This window comes from Jaculus jaculus, chromosome 20, assembly GCF_020740685.1.
Source record: "Jaculus jaculus isolate mJacJac1 chromosome 20, mJacJac1.mat.Y.cur, whole genome shotgun sequence".
Taxonomy (NCBI): Eukaryota; Metazoa; Chordata; class Mammalia; order Rodentia; family Dipodidae; genus Jaculus; species Jaculus jaculus.
This window is the reverse complement of record NC_059121.1, coordinates 23,899,866-23,918,778: the sequence shown is the minus strand read 5'-3', so window position 1 is coordinate 23,918,778 and position 18,913 is coordinate 23,899,866. Positions and strand designations below refer to the sequence as shown.

The following is an 18,913-nucleotide window of genomic DNA, read 5'->3' as shown; positions in this document are numbered from 1 at the left end:
TGTTCTAAATTATATAAAATCATAAACATCAGTAAATATGGTGTTAAACGCTCTGTGCTAGTCTGTGATAACTTATGCATGGTATTAGTAGCTACTGACACTTTAACTTGGTTTGGTTTGGCTTACTTTGGTTTGGTTTTGGGAGGAGCTGTTATTTATTTATTTTTCTTGAGACAGGACTTGCTATGTCCTCCAGCCTGGCCTTGAGATTGTGGCAGGTGAAGACCACCGTACCCCGATTTGTCTGCGTGTTCGTTTTGCTTTGCACGTTTTTGAGGCAGGGTTTTGGTGGGCCTGGAACTCCCTGTGTTAAGTAGACCAGGCGGCCTCGGACTTGCGGCAGCCCCACCTCTTCTTCCTGAGTGCTGGGTTACAAGTCACGCCTAGCCGTAACTTCTTAACCGTGAAAGTCGGCCACCTTTCTTACGTTTATTTTGTTTGTCGGGGTTCGGGAACATGGAGCTCAGCAGCTTGGCTAAACCAGCAGCCAGGCAGCCCTGTGGTGGGAAGACACGCAGGCCGGAGCTCTGCTGCTCACCTGGCTGAGGGTTAGCAGGAAGCAGAGGCAGCCCAAGACCTCGAGGCCTCCCCGAGGCTCACCTCCTCAGCAGAGGCAGCCCAAGACCTCGAGGCCTCCCCGAGGCTCACCTCCTCAGCAGAGGCAGCCCAAGACCTCGAGGCCTCCCCGAGGCTCACCTCCTCAGCAGAGGCAGCCCAAGACCTCGAGGCCTCCCCGAGGCTCACCTCCTCAGCAGAGGCAGCCCAAGACCTCGAGGCCTCCCCGAGGCTCACCTCCTCAGCAGAGGCAGCCTAAGACCTCGAGGCCTCCTCGAGGCTCACCTCCTCAGCAAGCCCCAGCTCTTGAGGCGCCACAGGCTCCCCGACAGCGCCTCCAGCTGGGCGCCGAGCGTGCAGACGCAGCAGCAGCCTGGGGGGGGGCACTTTCTATTCAAACCACAGCCAAAGGTAAATTTCACTTCAAATATGCCTTTCCCAAAGGATTTTTCTAGCTAGTTTGTCTGAAGCATATTTTGCATTTTAAGTATCTAAGAAATACTTACCTTTGTTGTGATAATAAGAAACAACCACTAACATGAATATTACAGGAAGAAAAATTGTGGCTAAGTATTTACTTAACTATTTTTGATTAAAACAAACATTTTATGACACTATTATTAAGATCTCATTTTTCATCTTTAGCATTTTAATAATAAAAATATAGTATAATTGGATATTGAATTGTGGCTTCTTCCTAGGACATATTTTAAACTCTAAAATTGTTGGAAGTAGAAAGTTTCATATTACCTACTTAAAAGTTCATCATTTAAATTTGCATCTCAAATTAATGGCTTGACCATAGTTGGGTACTCAGTCTGCTTGTACTTCATTATGTATTTAATCTGAACATGCAGAATATAGGAAAAATCTTTAAGGCATAGAGATGCCTTTGTAGAATCATTGTGTGTGTGTGTGTGTGTGTGTGTGTGTGTGTGTGTGTGTGTCTGTGTCTCTGTCTCTGTCTGTCTGGGGCTTGGGATCAAACCCAGGGCCTTGTGCTTAGTAGGCATGTGCTCTAATGCAGAGACACATCTCTAGCTTATAATGTTCCTTTTTTTTTTTTTTTTTTTTTTTTTTGGTGTAGGGTTTTACTCTAGTCCAGGCTGACCTGGAATTCACTCTGTAGTCTCAGGGTGGCCTTGAACTCACAGTGATCCTCCTCCCTCTGCCTCCCAAGTGCTGGGATTAAAGGCGTGTGCCACCACGCCCAGGTGAATTTTTCTTTTTAATGAGAGAACTGCTTCATTTAATGAGAAAAAGAATGTCAAAGGATTTTTACTGTAGGTCAAAGAAGTCTTGGATACGCAGAAAGAGAAACAACTTCATGCTAACCCTAAATACGTTTGTTTCGAAAGACCCAGCATTCCCTAATAGGTTTGCCGATACTCCTGCGGAGAGCCCCTCTGGTTAGACGGCCCTGCGGATGGAGGACCGGGCAGGCGCCCGGACAGCCAGCGCTGGCGGAGGAGGAGGCTGTGCTTAGCAGCGCGCAGCACGAGAAGAATGTCGAGGATCGAGAGAGAGAGAGAGAGAGAGAGAGAGAGAGAGAGAGAGAAGGGGGGGGGGGACTTGAATCTGCGCAGAGGCGTCCTGGCCCTGCCACTCCACGCAGATAGGAAGGTCACTCACCTCCTAGGGGAGGAGAGTGTAAAGTGATTGTGATGATTTTGTGACAAAAACTTGATTTCAAATATGTTTCCATGTTTTTCATTAGAAGCAAAAGAAAATAGCCATCTTAACTAATGAACACAATTTTGATGTTTTAAATGTGGAGAGTAAATTTTATTGTCACCTATTTATCTATAGCATTTTTTTGTAATTTTGAAAGGCCGCTTTTGTCTACGTGTAGGATTTTATGATAAATGTGCTTGATCTTTGTTTTTAGATTTCTAACTTCATATTTTTAAATACGTATTTACATTTCTTATCTGAAGCAGAAATTTCTTAGGCTTTTTTAATTACCTTAATCTTTAAATGTTAGAACTCAGAGGTAAAGGTTTATCTTTATGTAAACTTGAAAAATATCCTAAGATGTGAAAATCATCACTTCAGTTTGACCCTAAGTTTTGACTGCTTAAATCTCCTTGATCCAGTAACATGGCCCAGGGGTGACTCATCCTCAGTCAGTCCGCACACTTACTTATTTGTTAGACTAGTAAATTCTCACTTCTCATTTCTATAAGAAGGCTTTTAATTCATTAAACATAGCAGGTAGGATATTTATGCTTTCTTCAGTTATATTAGTGTACACTAGGTGTTGACCTCTAGACTTAATACTTTTTATGTTAATTTCATCATCCTCTAAAAATAGGAACTCTGCATTTAATTTTTCATTAGAGAATTATGAATCTGTCATTTAGCTCTGAAAACAAGGATTGACTTCATGTCATCACAGACACAGAAGGTCATCTAATTTAAGCAGATGTGTCACTAATTTAGATGTTGCTAATTCTCCCATTGCCTGACTGCCCACACAGCGTGCCAGCCTCATCCATAAGAAGTTATCGAAGCGGACCTACCACTTGCCTCATTGGTAGTGCTTTGCTTACTGGTGAAGAGGAGCATGGTCTGTGCTGTCCTTGCTTCCAAAACTGTTCTACTTCATGGCGAACTCACTTTTAAACTTGCCTTAGTCATGTATTTCATTTAAAAATGACCCGTGCTCACAGTTGAACTGTCGTCATGACGTCACAGTGACCGGGGACGACCGCGCCCACGGTGTGCCGCCGTCGTGACGTCACAGTGACCGGGGACGACCGCGCCCACGGTGTGCCGCCGTCACGACGTCACAGTGACCGGGGACGACCGCGCCCACGGTGTGCCGTCGTCACGACGTCACAGTGACCGGGGACGACCGCGCCCACGGTGTGCCGCCGTCGTGACGTCACAGTGACCGGGGACGACCGCGCCCACGGTGTGCCGCCGTCACGACGTCACAGTGACCGGGGACGACCGCGCCCACGGTGTGCCGCCGTCACGACGTCACAGTGACCGGGGACGACCGCGCCCACGGTGTGCCGCCGTCGTGACGTCACAGTGACCGGGGACGACCGCGCCCACGGTGTGCCGTCGTCGTGACGTCACAGTGACCGGGGACGACCGCGCCCACGGTGTGCCGCCGTCACGACGTCACAGTGACCGGGGACGACCGCGCCCACGCTGTGCCGCCGTCACGACGTCACAGTGACCGGGGACGACCGCGCCCACGGTGTGCCGCCGTCACGACGTCACAGTGACCGGGGACGACCGCGCCCACGGTGTGCCGCCGTCGTGACGTCACAGTGACCGGGGACGACCGCGCCCACGGTGTGCCGCCGTCACGACGTCACAGTGACCGGGGACGACCGCGCCCACGGTGTGCCGCCGTCACGACGTCACAGTGACCGGGGACGACCGCGCCCACGCTGTGCCGCCGTCACGACGTCACAGTGACCGGGGACGACCGCGCCCACGGTGTGCCGCCGTCACGACGTCACAGTGACCGGGGACGACCGCGCCCACGCTGTGCCGCCGTCACGACGTCACAGTGACCGGGGACGACCGCGCCCACGGTGTGCCGCCGTCACGACGTCACAGTGACCGGGGACGACCGCGCCCACGGTGTGCCGTCGTCACGACGTCACAGTGACGGGGACGACCGCGCCCACGGTGTGCCGCCGTCACGACGTCACAGTGACCGGGGATGACCGCGCCCACGGTGTGCCGCCGTCTCGACGTCACAGTGACCGGGGACGACCGCGCCCACGCTGTGCCGCCGTCACGACGTCACAGTGACCGGGGACGACCGCGCCCACGGTGTGCCGCCGTCACGACGTCACAGTGACCGGGGACGACCGCGCCCACGCTGTGCCGCCGTCACGACGTCACTGTGACCGGGGACGACCGCGCCCACGGTGTGCCGTCGTCGTGACGTCACAGTGACCGGGGACGACCGCGCCCACGGTGTGCCGCCGTCACGACGTCACAGTGACCGGGGACGACCGCGCCCACGGTGTGCCGTCGTCACGACGTCACAGTGACGGGGACGACCGCGCCCACGGTGTGCCGCCGTCACGACGTCACAGTGACCGGGGATGACGCGGGCTGACAGTTATGCCGTCGTCACGACGTCACAGTGACCGGGGATGACGCGGGCTGACAGTTATGCCGCCGTCACGACGTCACTGTGACCGGGGACGACGCGGGCTGACAGTTATGCTGTCGTCAGTGATTTCTACGTTGAGAATTTTCTTGGGTCTTTAAGTGGAAGCATTGTTGAGCCGGGCACGGTGGCACTCACCTTTAATCCCAGCACTCGGGAGGCAGATGAAGGAGGATCTCCGTGAATTCCAGGTCAGCCTGAGCTAGAGTGAGGACCAACCTCAAAACAAAAAAAGTTAAAGCATTATTTTCTCCTTTTTATTCGGTTTATAAACATTGTTAATGAATACCTGAATTTCATTTTGTTTCATTTTTCAGGACGGCATCTCACTGTAGTCTGAATGTTTTCGCAGTTACAATTTTTGCTGTTATGTAATACATGTCAGAAAAATTTCTTAGATTTAACACAGAAATACGTATTTGTTCATTTTAAAAAGTTATTGCAAATAAAATGTTCCATCAATAGTACACTAATTTGATATTATAGCAACTATCTGTTAAGCACTTTATTTTAAATGTTGGTGGGTTATGGCCAAAGTTTAATATTCAATCTTGGCAAATTCTTTCTTACAGGGCTGACCCCTTGTCCAACATGGTTCTAAACTTTAGTACGAAAGAAGATGCGGTTGCCTTTGCAGAAAAAAATGGTAAGATTTCCTGGCGTGGCCACCCTTCCTCCCCGTCTCTCCTTTCTCCATTTCCTCCTTGCCCTTTCTTTTCCTAGTTGTCACAGTCAGGTTCACATCGCTGGTAGAAAACCCAACCGAGAGCAGCTTGTGGGGAAAAGAGGTTTATTTTGGCTCTCAGGCTCGAGGGGAAGCTCCATGATGGCAGGGAAAATGATGGCATGATCAGCGGGTGGACATCACCTCCTGGCCAACATCAGGTGGACAATAGCAACAGGAGAGTGTGCCAAACACTGGCAAGGGAGACTGGCTATAACACCCATAAGCCCACCCCCACCAATACACCACCTCCAAGAGGTGTTAATCCCCAAATCTCCATCAGCTGGGAACCCAGCATTCAGGACACCTGAGTTTATGGGCGACGCATGAATCAAACAACACAGAAGTCAGATATGGTTTTATTTTCTGTATTGTTAAACAATTTGAGACTATGGAATTTGAATTGAAAGAAAGCTTTCAATAAAACTAACCATAGTTCTTAGAATTTTTTAATACATTATTAGAATGCTTCTCTGCCCAAAACAAAAAATTTATATGGAATGGTCTGTTGTTCCAGGTAAAAATTAAACTGCTCTATTTTGAAGTAGGGGCTGAGAATAAGATCGTAAAAAGTTTTAAGAAATTAATAAAAGATCACATTTATGTAGTACCTACCTTGTTTCTGACTCTTTCAAAATCACTAACATTTGGTTATTTAAACTCTAAATGAATAAGATATCTCCAGTATGAAGTTCTTTCTTATTTTGAGCCAAGATAATATAATGTCTATTATTCCACCAATAGTTCTTCAAGTGCTTGAAAATAGTTACTGTGCTCACCCTAATATTGCCTGTAAGTCTACCTGTGTCCCTGTGGTACTTCTGTAGCTGTGGCAGGAACAATTCCAGACATCTGCACGGTACAGCCACACAGATGCAGCTTAAGAATCTGCATCAGCGTTTGCAGACGCCATGTCACCCCACTGGCTGACATTGACCTTGCTCTGAACACAATGTCAAGTGCCTTTTTTTTTCCTTCTTTATTTTATTTTATTTTATTTTATTTTATTTTATTTTATTTATTTGAGAGTGACAGATATAGGGAGAAAGACAGATAGAGGGGGAGAGAGAGAATGGGCGTGCTAGGGCTTCCAGCCTCTGCAAACGAACTCCAGACGCGTGCGCCCCCTTGTGCATCTGGCTAACGTGGGACCTGGGGAATCGAGCCTCGAAACGGGGTCCTTAGGCTTCACAGGCAAGTGCTTAACCACTAAGCCATCTCTCCAGCCCATCCCTTCTTCTTCTTCTTTTGAGGTAGGATCTCTAGCCCTGGATGACCTGGAACTCACTCTATAGCTCCAGGTTGGCCTTGAACTCTTGGCAGTCCTCGTACCTCAGCCTCTTCAGTGCTGGCATTAAAGATTTCCCCCTCCCCCTTTTATCATTTTCTGTTGTGAACACAATGTAGGGAAATGAAACATGCGGCCACACCCAGCTGGAGCCTACTCCACTTTGACGCAGTGTGACTTTGGAGTGATTTTGTAGCCGACTTAACGTTTCTTCATAGCTGAAGGAATTCCTCATGCAGTGGGAATATCACATGGATATGACACGGAGTCGGTCACTGATAATTAGTTCTGACCCTCGCCGCCTCCCATCGGGCACTCATGCTGCCTGTGTCCCTCTCACTCATATGCACTGCTTATGTCTGTACCTAGTGCGTTCTATTTGACAAGGCTGTGTGCACGTTTCCCATGGACACGTGATCGAATGGTTACTCACCCAGCTAGAGCACTAATAATGACAGACCAGAGAGGCGAGAACCCCACCCAAGTCTAGCTTGTGAATGAGCCAGGGGTTGTCTCTGGGTTATCTGTAGGACTTGGGGAGAGGCGCGTGCAGGAGCACAGGGGACGGCAGAAGCCGCCCAGCATGGATCGCTCACAAGCTGCTTCCTGCCAGCCCGCGGGCGGCGCTCCCGAAGCCTGCCCTCCCCAAGCTCCTGCTCGCTCCTACAGCCTCGCCGAGGGAACCCTGCTTCCTCCTCATCTTCGAGTCTTACAATCCTTTCTCCTCTCCTCTCACCAGCAGGGAATGTTTTAATAGGGTGGAAGTAGCCAAACGATAACATACTGGAAATTCCCCAATTTAACACTCAAAAACAGATACTTAAGTTCTCTCTGGTCAATTTGAATTTCAGCCTAATTTCCTTATCAATTTGAGTGAGATCATGTCTTAAGGGTATTATTACTATAAAATATTTATATAAATGTAAAAATTAGTGTTATCTAATATTTCATATATGAACGCACTGCAATGGTACCTATACTATTTGCTTTTCTCCCTCACTTAGTATTATAGAGCTCATGATTACAAGACTGAAGTCGAGGGCTGGCCCTGCCCTAGCAGCCGAGCCTCAGAATTCAGAGCCAAACTACCTGGATGTGAATCAGTTGTATGTCATTGTGACTTTGTATGATTTCCTCATATATAAAATGGAAATGGTTGGGAGAATTAAATGAGTTAAAAGAAGAGCAGTGATGAGAATGGGATCCAACACATACTGTGTAAAGTCTATAAATACGTCTTACTATACTGTAAATGACTTTGAAAGCTTTTTATAATAAGATTTTATACAATTTCTTATTAATATTTTCTCAGACAAGTTCAAAATTTCCTAGATACAAAGTTGTTTTGAAAGTGCTCGTGGTCCTTAATATTTTGATTTAAAATGAATACCAGACTTATTTCTATTAAGAATAATATTTTAATTCAACATTTCTATTACTGTTTCCATCATCCTTCCAGCCTACCATAGTTCATGTCTCACACCTGGAAGATGATTCATTCATCTGAGTCTGTAACATCAGCTTAATAGGAAATCAAATTCAGCTGTTCATTCCCCAGTTAGTCTCTAGGTTGTCACAAGAATTGTCGATGTGAGCTAGTCACCGCTGCTGCTGAACTCCCTTCATTTTTGCCTCCCCAGGGAAGAGTCGGTAGAAAATTTAGCTTGGGAACGCTTAGGGCACCGTGCCTTAGAAAACAGTGAGCTAACGGGGTGGGGATTTTTAGCCTACAACACACAGGAACTGTCTGCCTGGTCAATGCTCTGACGAGATTAAGGACTCTAAAATCACTGCTCCCTGACAGTTTGAAAGCAGGCCCACTGGAGCTTGGTGCCTTCCTTCTGTATGGCGTCCGTTTCTGGAGGCCTCCTACCAAAAGCTCTCCTTCTTTCCTCCCGTGAAGACACTCAGGAGGCTGAGTTAGGAGGATCGCTGTGAGTTCAAGGCCAGCCTGAGACTCTATAGTGAATTCCAGGGCTAGAGAGAGAGACCCTATCTCAAAAAAGAAAGAAAGAAAGAAAGAAAGGAGGTAGGGAGGGAGGGAGGGAGGGAGGGAGGAAAGAAAGAAAGAAAGAAAGAAAGAAAGAAAGAAAGAAAGAAAGAAAGAAAGAAAGAAAGAAAGAAAGAAAGAAAGAAAGAAAGAAAGAAAACTTTCTAGGGCTGGGGAGAAGGCTCCGGGGATAAATAAAGCACTTGCTGCCTGACTCTGAGAACCTGACTTTGGGTCCCGTGAAAATCCAGAAGCCGCGGCAGCTTCTGAAATCCGGCTGTGCCTGTGGGAGACGGTCAAGGCAGAACAGGTTCGGGAAGCAGCAGGGCGGGGCCTGCCTGAGTAAAGTAACCAGCCAGGAGGGACGGGACGCCGCCCGCCGCCCTCCGCGGCCCCCGTGACACACGCACAGCACGTTTACAAGCCAGTTTTGAGTAGAAGCTTCGTCAAGACTCATCACAAGTTGGTACCTCTTCTCCCTCCTCCTGCCCCCATTCCGCTGGGGCCTTCCTCAGTGCTTCACTGGCATCTACCACGGGGTTGTGGGTTTTGAGATGGGAGAGCAGCAGCCGGTCATGTAGGGCAGGGCCTGTGGATGTGCCCGTCAACCGCGGCTCTTACGTTCCCGCACCTCTTCCGCAGAGTTCCCCAGGCCGCGGGGGGTGTGCTTTAAATCGGCGGTAGTGCTGCGCCCTCGGCAGGGTCTGGACTTCTGCTCCGTTGCGTTGTGAGTGTCCTCACCGTGTCTCCATGCCCCTGGCACGGGTTGCCAGGCTCACCACGGAAACAGCTCTCGCTCACCTCGCCAGTTCCTCTGTGGCTTCGCCCGGGCCCTGGCTGCTGTGTGCTTTCTCTCTCAGTTCTCACTGCCTTCCAGAAGAGGAAAACAGATTCTCCAAAGGAGACTGAGCTCAGCATAGGTTTGTGAGATAAGCATTGTTGAGAGATTTTCATGGTGCAGCCTCTGTTTTGGTAAAGACCAGTGGGGGCTTCTCATTGGACTCCACGACCTTGGTCTCCATAGGACCCTGACTCGGTTCCCACTGCCGTCTGAGGCTTTCTTCTACTCAGTGGCTCTCTTAGCCAGCCAGAGAACGAGTTACCTACCTAGGCCAGGTGCCGCGATTGCACAGGTGTCCCGTTAGCACACAACAGCCCAGTGTGGATGTTAGCTGATTTCTGGTGCTGGGAGTTAGAAGCCAGAGCCAGGTGTTTCAGGGTTCGGCTCCATCCCACCCTCTTCAGGAACCTTCTTTCTTGCCAGACAATTCCTGCATACTCCTGTTGAGGGATGTATCGTTTAGTTTGCTGTCCAGCAGAAAAATTGCTTTGGAACAAATTCATTTTGGATTTTTTTTGTGTGTGTATATATCTTCCCTCTCCCTTCCATTCCATTTCCCCAAAAAAACTTCCATCCCTGTTATCTCGAGTTGCGTGTCAGGTATACCTGCAACTCCAGGTGTTCCAGGTTAGGAACCTTAGATAAAATAGAACATGTAGCCGGGTGTGGTGGCACACGCCTTTAATCCCAGCACTCGGGAGGCAGAGGTAGGAGGATCACGGTGAGTTCGAGGCCACCCTGAGAGGTCAGCCTGGGCCAGAGTGAGACCTTACCTTGAAAAAGGAAAAAAAAAAAATAGGACATGTGTCACTTGTCTTTCTGTGCTTTGGTGAGTTTGCTTAGTATGATCTGTTCCATGTCTGTCCGTTTTCCTACAAATTTCAGTATGTCATGTTTCCTTACGGCTGAGTAGAATTCCATTGCGTATATGTACCACATCTTCATTATCCACTCATAAAACAATGGGCATCTGGGTTGATTCCAGTTCTTAGCTATTATGAGTTGAGCCGCTATAAACATGTTAGAGTAAATATCTCTGCAGGGCGGCATAGAACTTTAGAGTAGGTGCCCAGTCGAGGGGCAGCTGGCTCAGTGGGTAGCTCTGTCTTCCCTCCATCTTTTTCAGGAGTTTCCCTGTTGATTTCTGTAATGGTTGTACAGGTTTGCACTCCCACCAGCAGTGAATTGAGGGTTCCTCTTTCCACACAACCTCTCCTTAATTTTTTGATGATTGCCATCCTTTCTGGGGTAAGCTGAATCTCACAGTTTTTCTAGGCAAACCAATTTTGTTAGTATTTTTTAAATCTAGCATATTGAAAATATTAGAAATTCAACTTTCTTGCTTTCTGGGAATTTTGGGGATAGTTTATTTAATAACATTTCTTTATGTTATTTATTTGCTACCTTTAAAAATATTTTATTATGAGAGAGAGAAGCAGGCAGAGAGAAAGAGAGTGGGAATGGCTACACCAGGTCCTCCAGCCACTACAAGCAAACTCCAAATGCATGTGCCACTTTGTACATCTAGCTTTATGTGGGTACTGGGGAATTGATCTCAGGCTGTTAGGCTTTGCAAGCACCTTTAACTGCTGAGCCATCTGCCTAGCCTTTCAATTAAAACTTTTAGTATTTTATTTTTATTTATTTATTAGAGAGAGAGAGAATGGGTGTGCCAGGGCCTCTAGCCACTGCAAACAAACTCCAAACACATGTGCATCTGACTTACATGGGTCGTGGAGAGTTGAACCAAGGTTCTTTGGCTTTCCAAGCAAGCACCGTAACCACTAAGCCATCTCTCCAGCCTGATTAAAGAAGCTCACAGTAGAGAATATTAACCAGATTCTTTGTCTTCTTTCACCCAACAGAGAATAGATAATGATTTATCTCTTCATTATATTATCAAGTAGATTGTAAAATCAATTCATCAAATTAGTGGCTAATTTGAAAACAGAGTTAGTAATAATCTCTTGCTTCTTTGGATTCGCCTGTTGGAACCAAGTAGAACCATGTGCAGGACTAAGCATAGGTATGTAATCTTTTGGTGAAGAAGTATGCTTGCCTTGGTGGGTGAATCCATTGAACTTATCATGGAGACCTTCAAGATATTAAGACAAGGCTTCCAGGAAAAGGCAGATATGATTCTAACATGGGTTGAAAAATTTATAACCCACAAAAGGATGAGTATGTTTGGGGTATTGCCTACTTACTGAGTAATTGAGTTCACAAAAGAGCCAGCTAGATTTGTTATAACTAATTCAGAAACCAAGACTACATGAATTAGCAAATGGAGATGCTGTTATTTCTGGGATTGAGGCAGGTGGGTGTGAAGTGCAAGTTAAATCACAACGTAGGACAGAACTTACCTGCCAGTTCTAATCGCTTACCTGACTGATACAGCGGTGGGTTCCCAGAGGCCTCTGCTTACACACGCTTGTCTGTGCTCCTGTCAGAGACGCTCTGCTGGATGTAGTTTGTTAGCTCAGGCACACTGAACTTGAGACCCGCGGCATGCTAACTTCGCACAGCTTGTCTAACCCCTATAGTGTGGTCTTCTAGCACAGTGGTAAGAACCTTTCAAAGCAATGAAACCAACCATGCATAAGAACCAAAACACAAAAATGTGACTCTAAATAGGCCTTAAAAAGTATACTTCCTGGGCTGGAGAGATGGCTTAGCGGTTAAGCACTTGCCTGTGAAGCCTAAGGACCCCGGTTCGAGGCTCGGTTCCCCAGGTCCCACGTTAGCCAGATGCACAAGGGGGTGCATGCGTCTGGAGTTCGTTTGCAGAGGCTGGAAGCCCTGGCGTGCCCATTCCCTCTCTCCCTCTACCTTTCTCTCTGTGTCTGTCACTCTCAAATAAATAAATAAATAAAAATTTAGGAAAAAAAAAAGGTATACTTCCTAACATGGGGAGGGTTGAAGCCAGAAGGCAGGACCTTACCTTGTGTGACCTCAGCTGCGGCCTTGTGTGTTAGGTGATTCAGGCTTTCCCTCTGTGCCTCTCATAAAACACCACAGAAGGACAACGGCTGAGGTTCTTCCTTACTGAGCTGAGTGCACAGGCGAGGTTGGGGTACTTCCTTACTGAGCTGAGTTCATAGGCAAGGTTGGGGTTCCTCCTTACTGAGCTGAGTTCACAGGCGAGGTTGGGGTTCCTCCTTACTGAGCTGAGTTCACAGGCGAGGTTGGGGTACTTCCTTACTGAGTTGAGTTCACAGGCGAGGTTGGGGTTCTTCCTTACTGAGCTGAGTTCACAGGCGAGGCTGGGGTTCTTCCTTACTGAGTTGAGTTCACAGGCGAGGTTGGGGTTCTTCCTTACTGAGCTGAGTTCACAGGCGAGACTGGGGTTCTTCCTTACTGAGCTGAGTTCACAGGTGAGGTTGGGGTTCTTCCTTACTGAGCTGAGTTCACAGGCGAGACTGGGGTTCTTCCTTACTGAGCTGAGTTCACAGGCGAGACTGGGGTTCTTCCTTACTGAGCTGAGTTCACAGGCGAGGCTGGGGTACTTCCTTACTGAGCTGAGTTCACAGGCGAGACTGGGGTCCTTCCTTACTGAGTTGAGTTCACAGGCGAGGCTGGGGTCCTTCCTTACTGAGTTGAGTTCACAGGCGAGGTTGGGGTCCTTCCTTACTGAGTTGAGTTCACAGGCGAGGCTGGGGTCCTTCCTTACTGAGTTGAGTTCACAGGCGAGGCTGGGGTTCTTCCTTACTGAGCTGAGTTCACAGGCGAGGCTGGGGTTCTTCCTTACTGAGTTGGTGAGTTCACAGGCGAGGTTGGGGTTCTTCCTTACTGAGTTGAGTTCACAGGCGAGGCTGGGGTTCTTCCTTACTGAGCTGAGTTCACAGGCGAGGCTGGGGTTCTTCCTTACTGAGCTGAGTTCACAGGCGAGGTTGGGGTCCTTCCTTACTGAGTTGAGTTCACAGGCGAGGTTGGGGTCCTTCCTTACTGAGTTGAGTTCACAGGCGAGGCTGGGGTTCTTCCTTACTGAGTTGAGTTCACAGGCGAGGCTGGGGTCCTTCCTTTCTGAGTTGAGTTCACAGGTGAGGTTGGGGTTCCTCCTTACTGAGCTGAGTTCACAGACGAGGTTGGGGTTCTTCCTTACTGAGCTGAGTTCACAGGCGAGACTGGGGTTCTTCCTTACTGAGCTGAGTTCACAGGCGAGGTTGGGGTTCTTCCTTACTGAGCTGAGTTCACAGGTGAGGTTGGGGTTCTTCCTTACTGAGTTGAGTTCACAGGCGAGGTTGGGGTTCTTCCTTACTGAGCTGAGTTCACAGGCGAGGTTGGGGTTCTTCCTTACTGAGTTGAGTTCACAGGCGAGGCTGGGGTTCTTCCTTTTTGAGTTGAGTTCACAGGCGAGGTTGGGGTTATTCCCTACTGAGTTGGTGAGTTCACATGCGAGGTCGGGGTACTTTCTTACTGATTGGTGAGTCCACAACTTAGAGTTATTGTGCCTACAGCTTACACTGTTCTTTGTGTTGTTTCTCCTGCATGGCTCTTTCTTCCCAGTCCTTAGTGTCAGAAAGCTGGGAAACAGGGAAGAGATGTCGATGCCGTGGGGGAGGGCTTGTCCCGTAGATGCCCTTTTGGAATGCTGAAATGATGTTTTCCTAATGGTTCCTAGGGTATAGTGTTTTCTGGGACTTCCTGTGCAGAAGCCAGAATCTCTGCTCATGAAATTTGGCTATTTGCATATAATTTCCTTCTTCAGAATAATGTGTTCTAAATCTCCAATAACTGGTTTTCACCTGTGCATTCACAACACAAAGCCACAGTAATTGATCATTGTTTCGATTTGTTTTCTGGCAAATTCTGAGTAGCGTGCTTCCAGATACTGCTTTGGAAATAATACTAATACTGTATGGCTACTGTATGATTTTCAAAGGTAAAACTTAAAGAGACCATGGACCATGACATTCAAGGGTTTTGTTGTTATTTCAGAGGATGTCACTGGTCCATCACATACAGGGTTTTAATCTAATCAGTATCTCAAGTTCCTCATATCTAGCCTTATTTGCTGGTTCAAATCAAAAAGAATTGCTTTGTCCTTGTTGTTATGGCCCTTTCATAATATTTTCCCACAAGAGATCCAAAATGCTCTTAATGTAAACTTTGTCGCCCTGATCACTGCGTTGGCTACTTGGTCATTTCAAAGAGGGTTTGTGCAGTGCAGTTCTGAGGAGCTGTTCTCCAGTGGCGTGCTCCGCTTTCAGCCAGGGCGAGTATCGGTAGAATCTAAGCAGGAACCGGAGCCCTTCCACGTCCTGATGTCCCTCCTCCTCGAAACACCGCAGCGCTGTGCTGTCCTAACCCACAGGTCGCAGTGACATCCTGTTGCGCACGTTTGCTGCATGTGATCCTTGCCAGGGTTTGCGATTATGTCATTAAAGGAGAAAGACTTCACAGGACTAGAATCTGTGTACTAGCGGTGATAAACGTTTTGTATTACTGGACCAGAAATGGAATGTTTCTGGAAATAAAAATGAATAGAATTTTCCTTTTCTGTCATAAGTTAACTGTGGTCCGGTTTTGATCAGGAGCTCTGTTTTTGTGATTTGAAAAGATTGCTAAAGTCAAATCAGGAAATAGAATTCCCTAGCCACAATGTAGTGAGCTACAAAGTGAATGGGGCATATTTTTTTGCAAAAGAAACTGGACATTGGCTGTTAAGGCTCCCATTAAAGTTGACTGAGCATGTTCCAGATGTACCTCTGGACTCGAGCTGGACGTTGAGAGCACGCAGGGCAGCCGGCAGCTCCTCATCACGCCTGCGCCGCTGCCTGGGGGCGGCTAATCCGCACCATATGGCTGCCCTCCTCCGAGGAAGGGGGCGTCCCCCATCCCTGGGCAGCCCCCTTGATCTTCTTGCTGCGCAGCTGGGAAGAGCCCGGGCTGGTTTGGAGTGCCGAGCAAGGCAGCCTATGGGCCCATTGTCGTCTCGCAGAGGCGTTCCTAGTGCAGGCTTCGCTGCCTCTGCCGCCCCGAAGCACAAGGTGTGCGTCGTACACGTGCGCACACCGTAGAGTGGAAAAGCGGACCGTATAGGAATTCGGGCATTTCAAAAATTTACAAGTAAAAATTTTTATGCTCTCCCACAAAATATATTTCACTCTTCCTTGTTAGGAAAACATTTAAAATGAGAAAAAGCAAAAGTATACTTCCTGTACCTTGCCCATTGCTGAGTGTGTTCAGTGTCTTTCAAGTGCTGTTCAAGTTCTCCGGGTCATTGCGTGTCAGCTGAAGTGCAGTGTCCGTTGTGCTAATAACCCTGGCGTCAGTATAGCGAGGCCAGTAACCGCCCTTCCAAGCACGCTGCGGTAGAGGGTTTGGTTTGGTTTGGTTTTTAAATTTTATTTATTTGAAGAGGGAGAGAGAGAGAGAGAGAATGGGCACTCCAGGGCCTTCAGCCACTGCAGACAAACTCCAGATGCATGTGCCAGTATGAGCATCTGGCTTTACATGGGTCCTGGGGAATTGAACCAGGGTCATTAGGCTTTGCGGGCAAGCGCCTTAACTGCTGAGCCATCTCTCCAGCGCTGATGTTTTGGAATGGGTATGCTTGCAAATGTAAGCAGAGCCTTATGTCCCAAAAAAGAGCAGTTTTCTTATAACAGCTCTAACATAGTGAAAAAGAAAGTTTTCTGAGTGGTAGAAAATCCAGAGAGAGAGAGCGAGAGAGTTACATGTCTCCTGTCCTTTTAGTATCGAGTGTGCATTGCTGTAGTCTTCAACGGGCCTTCTCCACTTACGTTCAGAGAAGTACGGTTTCTTGGTCAGCTTGAGAACAAAGTCGTGTTGAACGAGTGAACTGAATAGGCGTTTTCTCTACTATATCTGATGTTTAATTTGCCTTACTGCTTTCCCATGTCCTTATAGCCATTGAGCTTTGAACCTAGGTAGAGTTCTGCCAGGGGCAATGTAGCGTCCTCGTCCACTTAAAATCCTCTAAAAGACTGCAGTAAGGCGCTGAGAAGCTGGCCAAGTGCATAAAGTGCTCTCTTTGCAAGCTTGGGGAGCTGAATTTGGATCCCAGCACCCACATGAATGTTGGGTGGGCGTGGAGGCCCCATGTTTCCCCAAGCATTAAGAGGTAGGGATAGGAAATCCCCTTGGCAAGCTGGCTAGCTAGACTCGGGGTGTTGATAAGCTTTGGGCTCTAGTGAGAGACCCTCTTCAGGAAAATAAAGGTGAAAGCGATGAAGACAAGACACGCGTGTCAGCATGTGGCCTCCCCAGTCACACACAGGTGCGCACACACGCACACAATACTAAAGTCGGGCCGTAGGTGTTAGTGCCACACACACACGCACACACACCTGCAAACAGTCCTCAAGTCGGGCCTTCCCTTTTCGGACAACCCGTACCGGGCTTGGGCTTGAGCTTCAGAAGTCGTGCTTGTGTGGCGAAGGTGGATTCCAGCTCAGGGATGCCGAGACATAAGCATCGGGGCAGGAAGTACTCAACTCATGAAGGGATGCTAGAATTCTTCAGAACTTGTGAGATCAAGACATTCACTTCTTTTGACTATACAATATGCAGCTTATACATTGTATATATGATTACCATGAAACATGTTTCAAGATGAATTATTTGAAGAAAGTCCCAAGAGAGAATGACGGAAAAATGGATTTTATTAAAGATTATAAGGGTTGCTTAAAAGGAATAAAAGGATAACTTCATTATGTGTTTGAGGAGGAGTATGTTAATTTGATCACTTTTCTTAGGAGAACTAAAGAAGAGGTCTCAAACAAGAACGTACTGACAAATCCAGCTCTCAAAATGCCAAAACACTCAAAAGGCTTTGGAGAGAAGATGTAAACTCCTAGCACAGACAGGGTTTGCTGGGCTTTGTTTGTTTACTCATGTCTCTGTGTGTGGTTTGTGTGTGTGTGTGTGTGTGTGTGTGTGTGTGTGTGTGTGTGTGTTTTCATGAGTGTGAGCACACGAGACCAGAGGTGACAGTGAGTGTCTTCCCCAGGGACACTCCACTCTTTGTACTGATGCGAGGTCTCAGCCGGGCTCAGTCTCCCGCTCATCTGGCGAGGCAACTTGCCCTGGTGACCCCGTTTCTGCCTCTGCGCTGGCCACCGTAACCCGAGGGCCAGTCCTCACACTTGTGTGGCCGGTGTGCGTTGTGTCCACCTCCCTAGACCTCACATGGACATTTTGGACCACTTCTCTTGTTTTTTGAGCCTCATTTTCTTGGCATTAAGTTTAAGTGGAATTTCTTAAGTCCCCACCAGAAAGTCTGAGCCAACTGGATGTTGGTCATGCCTAAGAGCGGCATCGTTACCAGGTGCTCCTGAGTCCGGCCCATTATCCCAGCGAGGAGGCTGGACAGGCTGTCCGTCCCTCAGGTCCATTCCAGCCGGTGTGCCTCCTCCGATCTCCGATGAGGTCCAAGCTGTTGAAAAGGCACCAGGTTCTGTTACTGTGAGATGAGGTATATTGTTTAATCTTCCTCATTATAGTGAAGAGAGAGGAGCGTGTTGAACCACATAGAGAAACCTAGTTTTCAGATCATCCATAGCCATCAGGACTCGTGCTAGTAGTAGTGGGTAAGGGAGGAATCACAGGTCACACCTTTGAGAAACGAGAAGCCATCCGCAGACAGCGCTTGGACTCTTGCCTGGAGGGATGGCTTAGCAGTTAGGGCCCTTGCCTGCAAAGCCTAAGAACCCAGGTTCAATTCCCCAGGACCCACGCTAGCCAGATGCACAAGGGGGCGCGTGCATGTGGAGTTCATCTGCAGTGGCTGGAGGCCCTGGTGCGCCCATTCTCTCTCTACTTCTCTCAAGTAGGTCAGTAAATAAGAAATGCAGGAATGCGTGTGAAGTCTGCCTCTGCTGTCTGTGCGCAGGCCCGTGCTCGAGCTCCTCCTGTGGGTGGCTTACCGAGTCTTTCTTTCTCTCGTTTTTCACCCTAGGGTGGAGCTATGATGTGGAAGAGAGGAAGGTTCCGAAACCCAAGTCTAAGTCTTACGGTGCAAATTTCTCCTGGAACAAAAGAACAAGAGTGTCCACAAAATAGGGGTGCCTGACGTCAGCTGAGCAGTGCTCGTACACCATGCGTGCACGTCTCTGAACCTCCTAATAAACTTGGCCTCGAATCTGCCACGTTTCTGCAGTTTCTGTTTAGTGTTTCCTGTTGTCTCGCATTAACACATTACGATTTCCTGTGTGGAGAGGGGATTTGAGGCGATCGTACCTCAAGAAAATTACCGTGCTCCAAGTCTGTTAGAGGAGCGCCTGAGGCCATCTGCAACCTGGCTCTTTTCTGCTCTGCTTTTACAGTCGTTCCTGAGCCAGTTGTGTTCATAGCTTCCCGCCATCCTGACAGGCCTTCTTCAAAGTTACGCCACAGGTAGAGGTGTG

The 18,913-nt window shown here is 48.2% G+C and overlaps 1 protein-coding gene across 1 annotated transcript in view; it reads left to right on the top strand.

Moving 5' to 3' along the window:
- Positions 1 to 18,653, top strand: part of Ndufs4 (NADH:ubiquinone oxidoreductase subunit S4) — a 74,506-nt gene extending 55,853 nt beyond the window's left edge. Inside the window, exons 4-5 of the mRNA XM_004664946.2 lie at positions 5,272 to 5,345; positions 18,466 to 18,653. Of these exons, the coding sequence (XP_004665003.1) occupies positions 5,272 to 5,345; positions 18,466 to 18,569 (178 nt within the window). The 3' untranslated portion in view covers positions 18,570 to 18,653. The remainder of the gene's footprint in view (positions 1 to 5,271; positions 5,346 to 18,465) is intronic.
- The last annotated feature ends 260 nt before the right edge of the window (positions 18,654 to 18,913 follow it).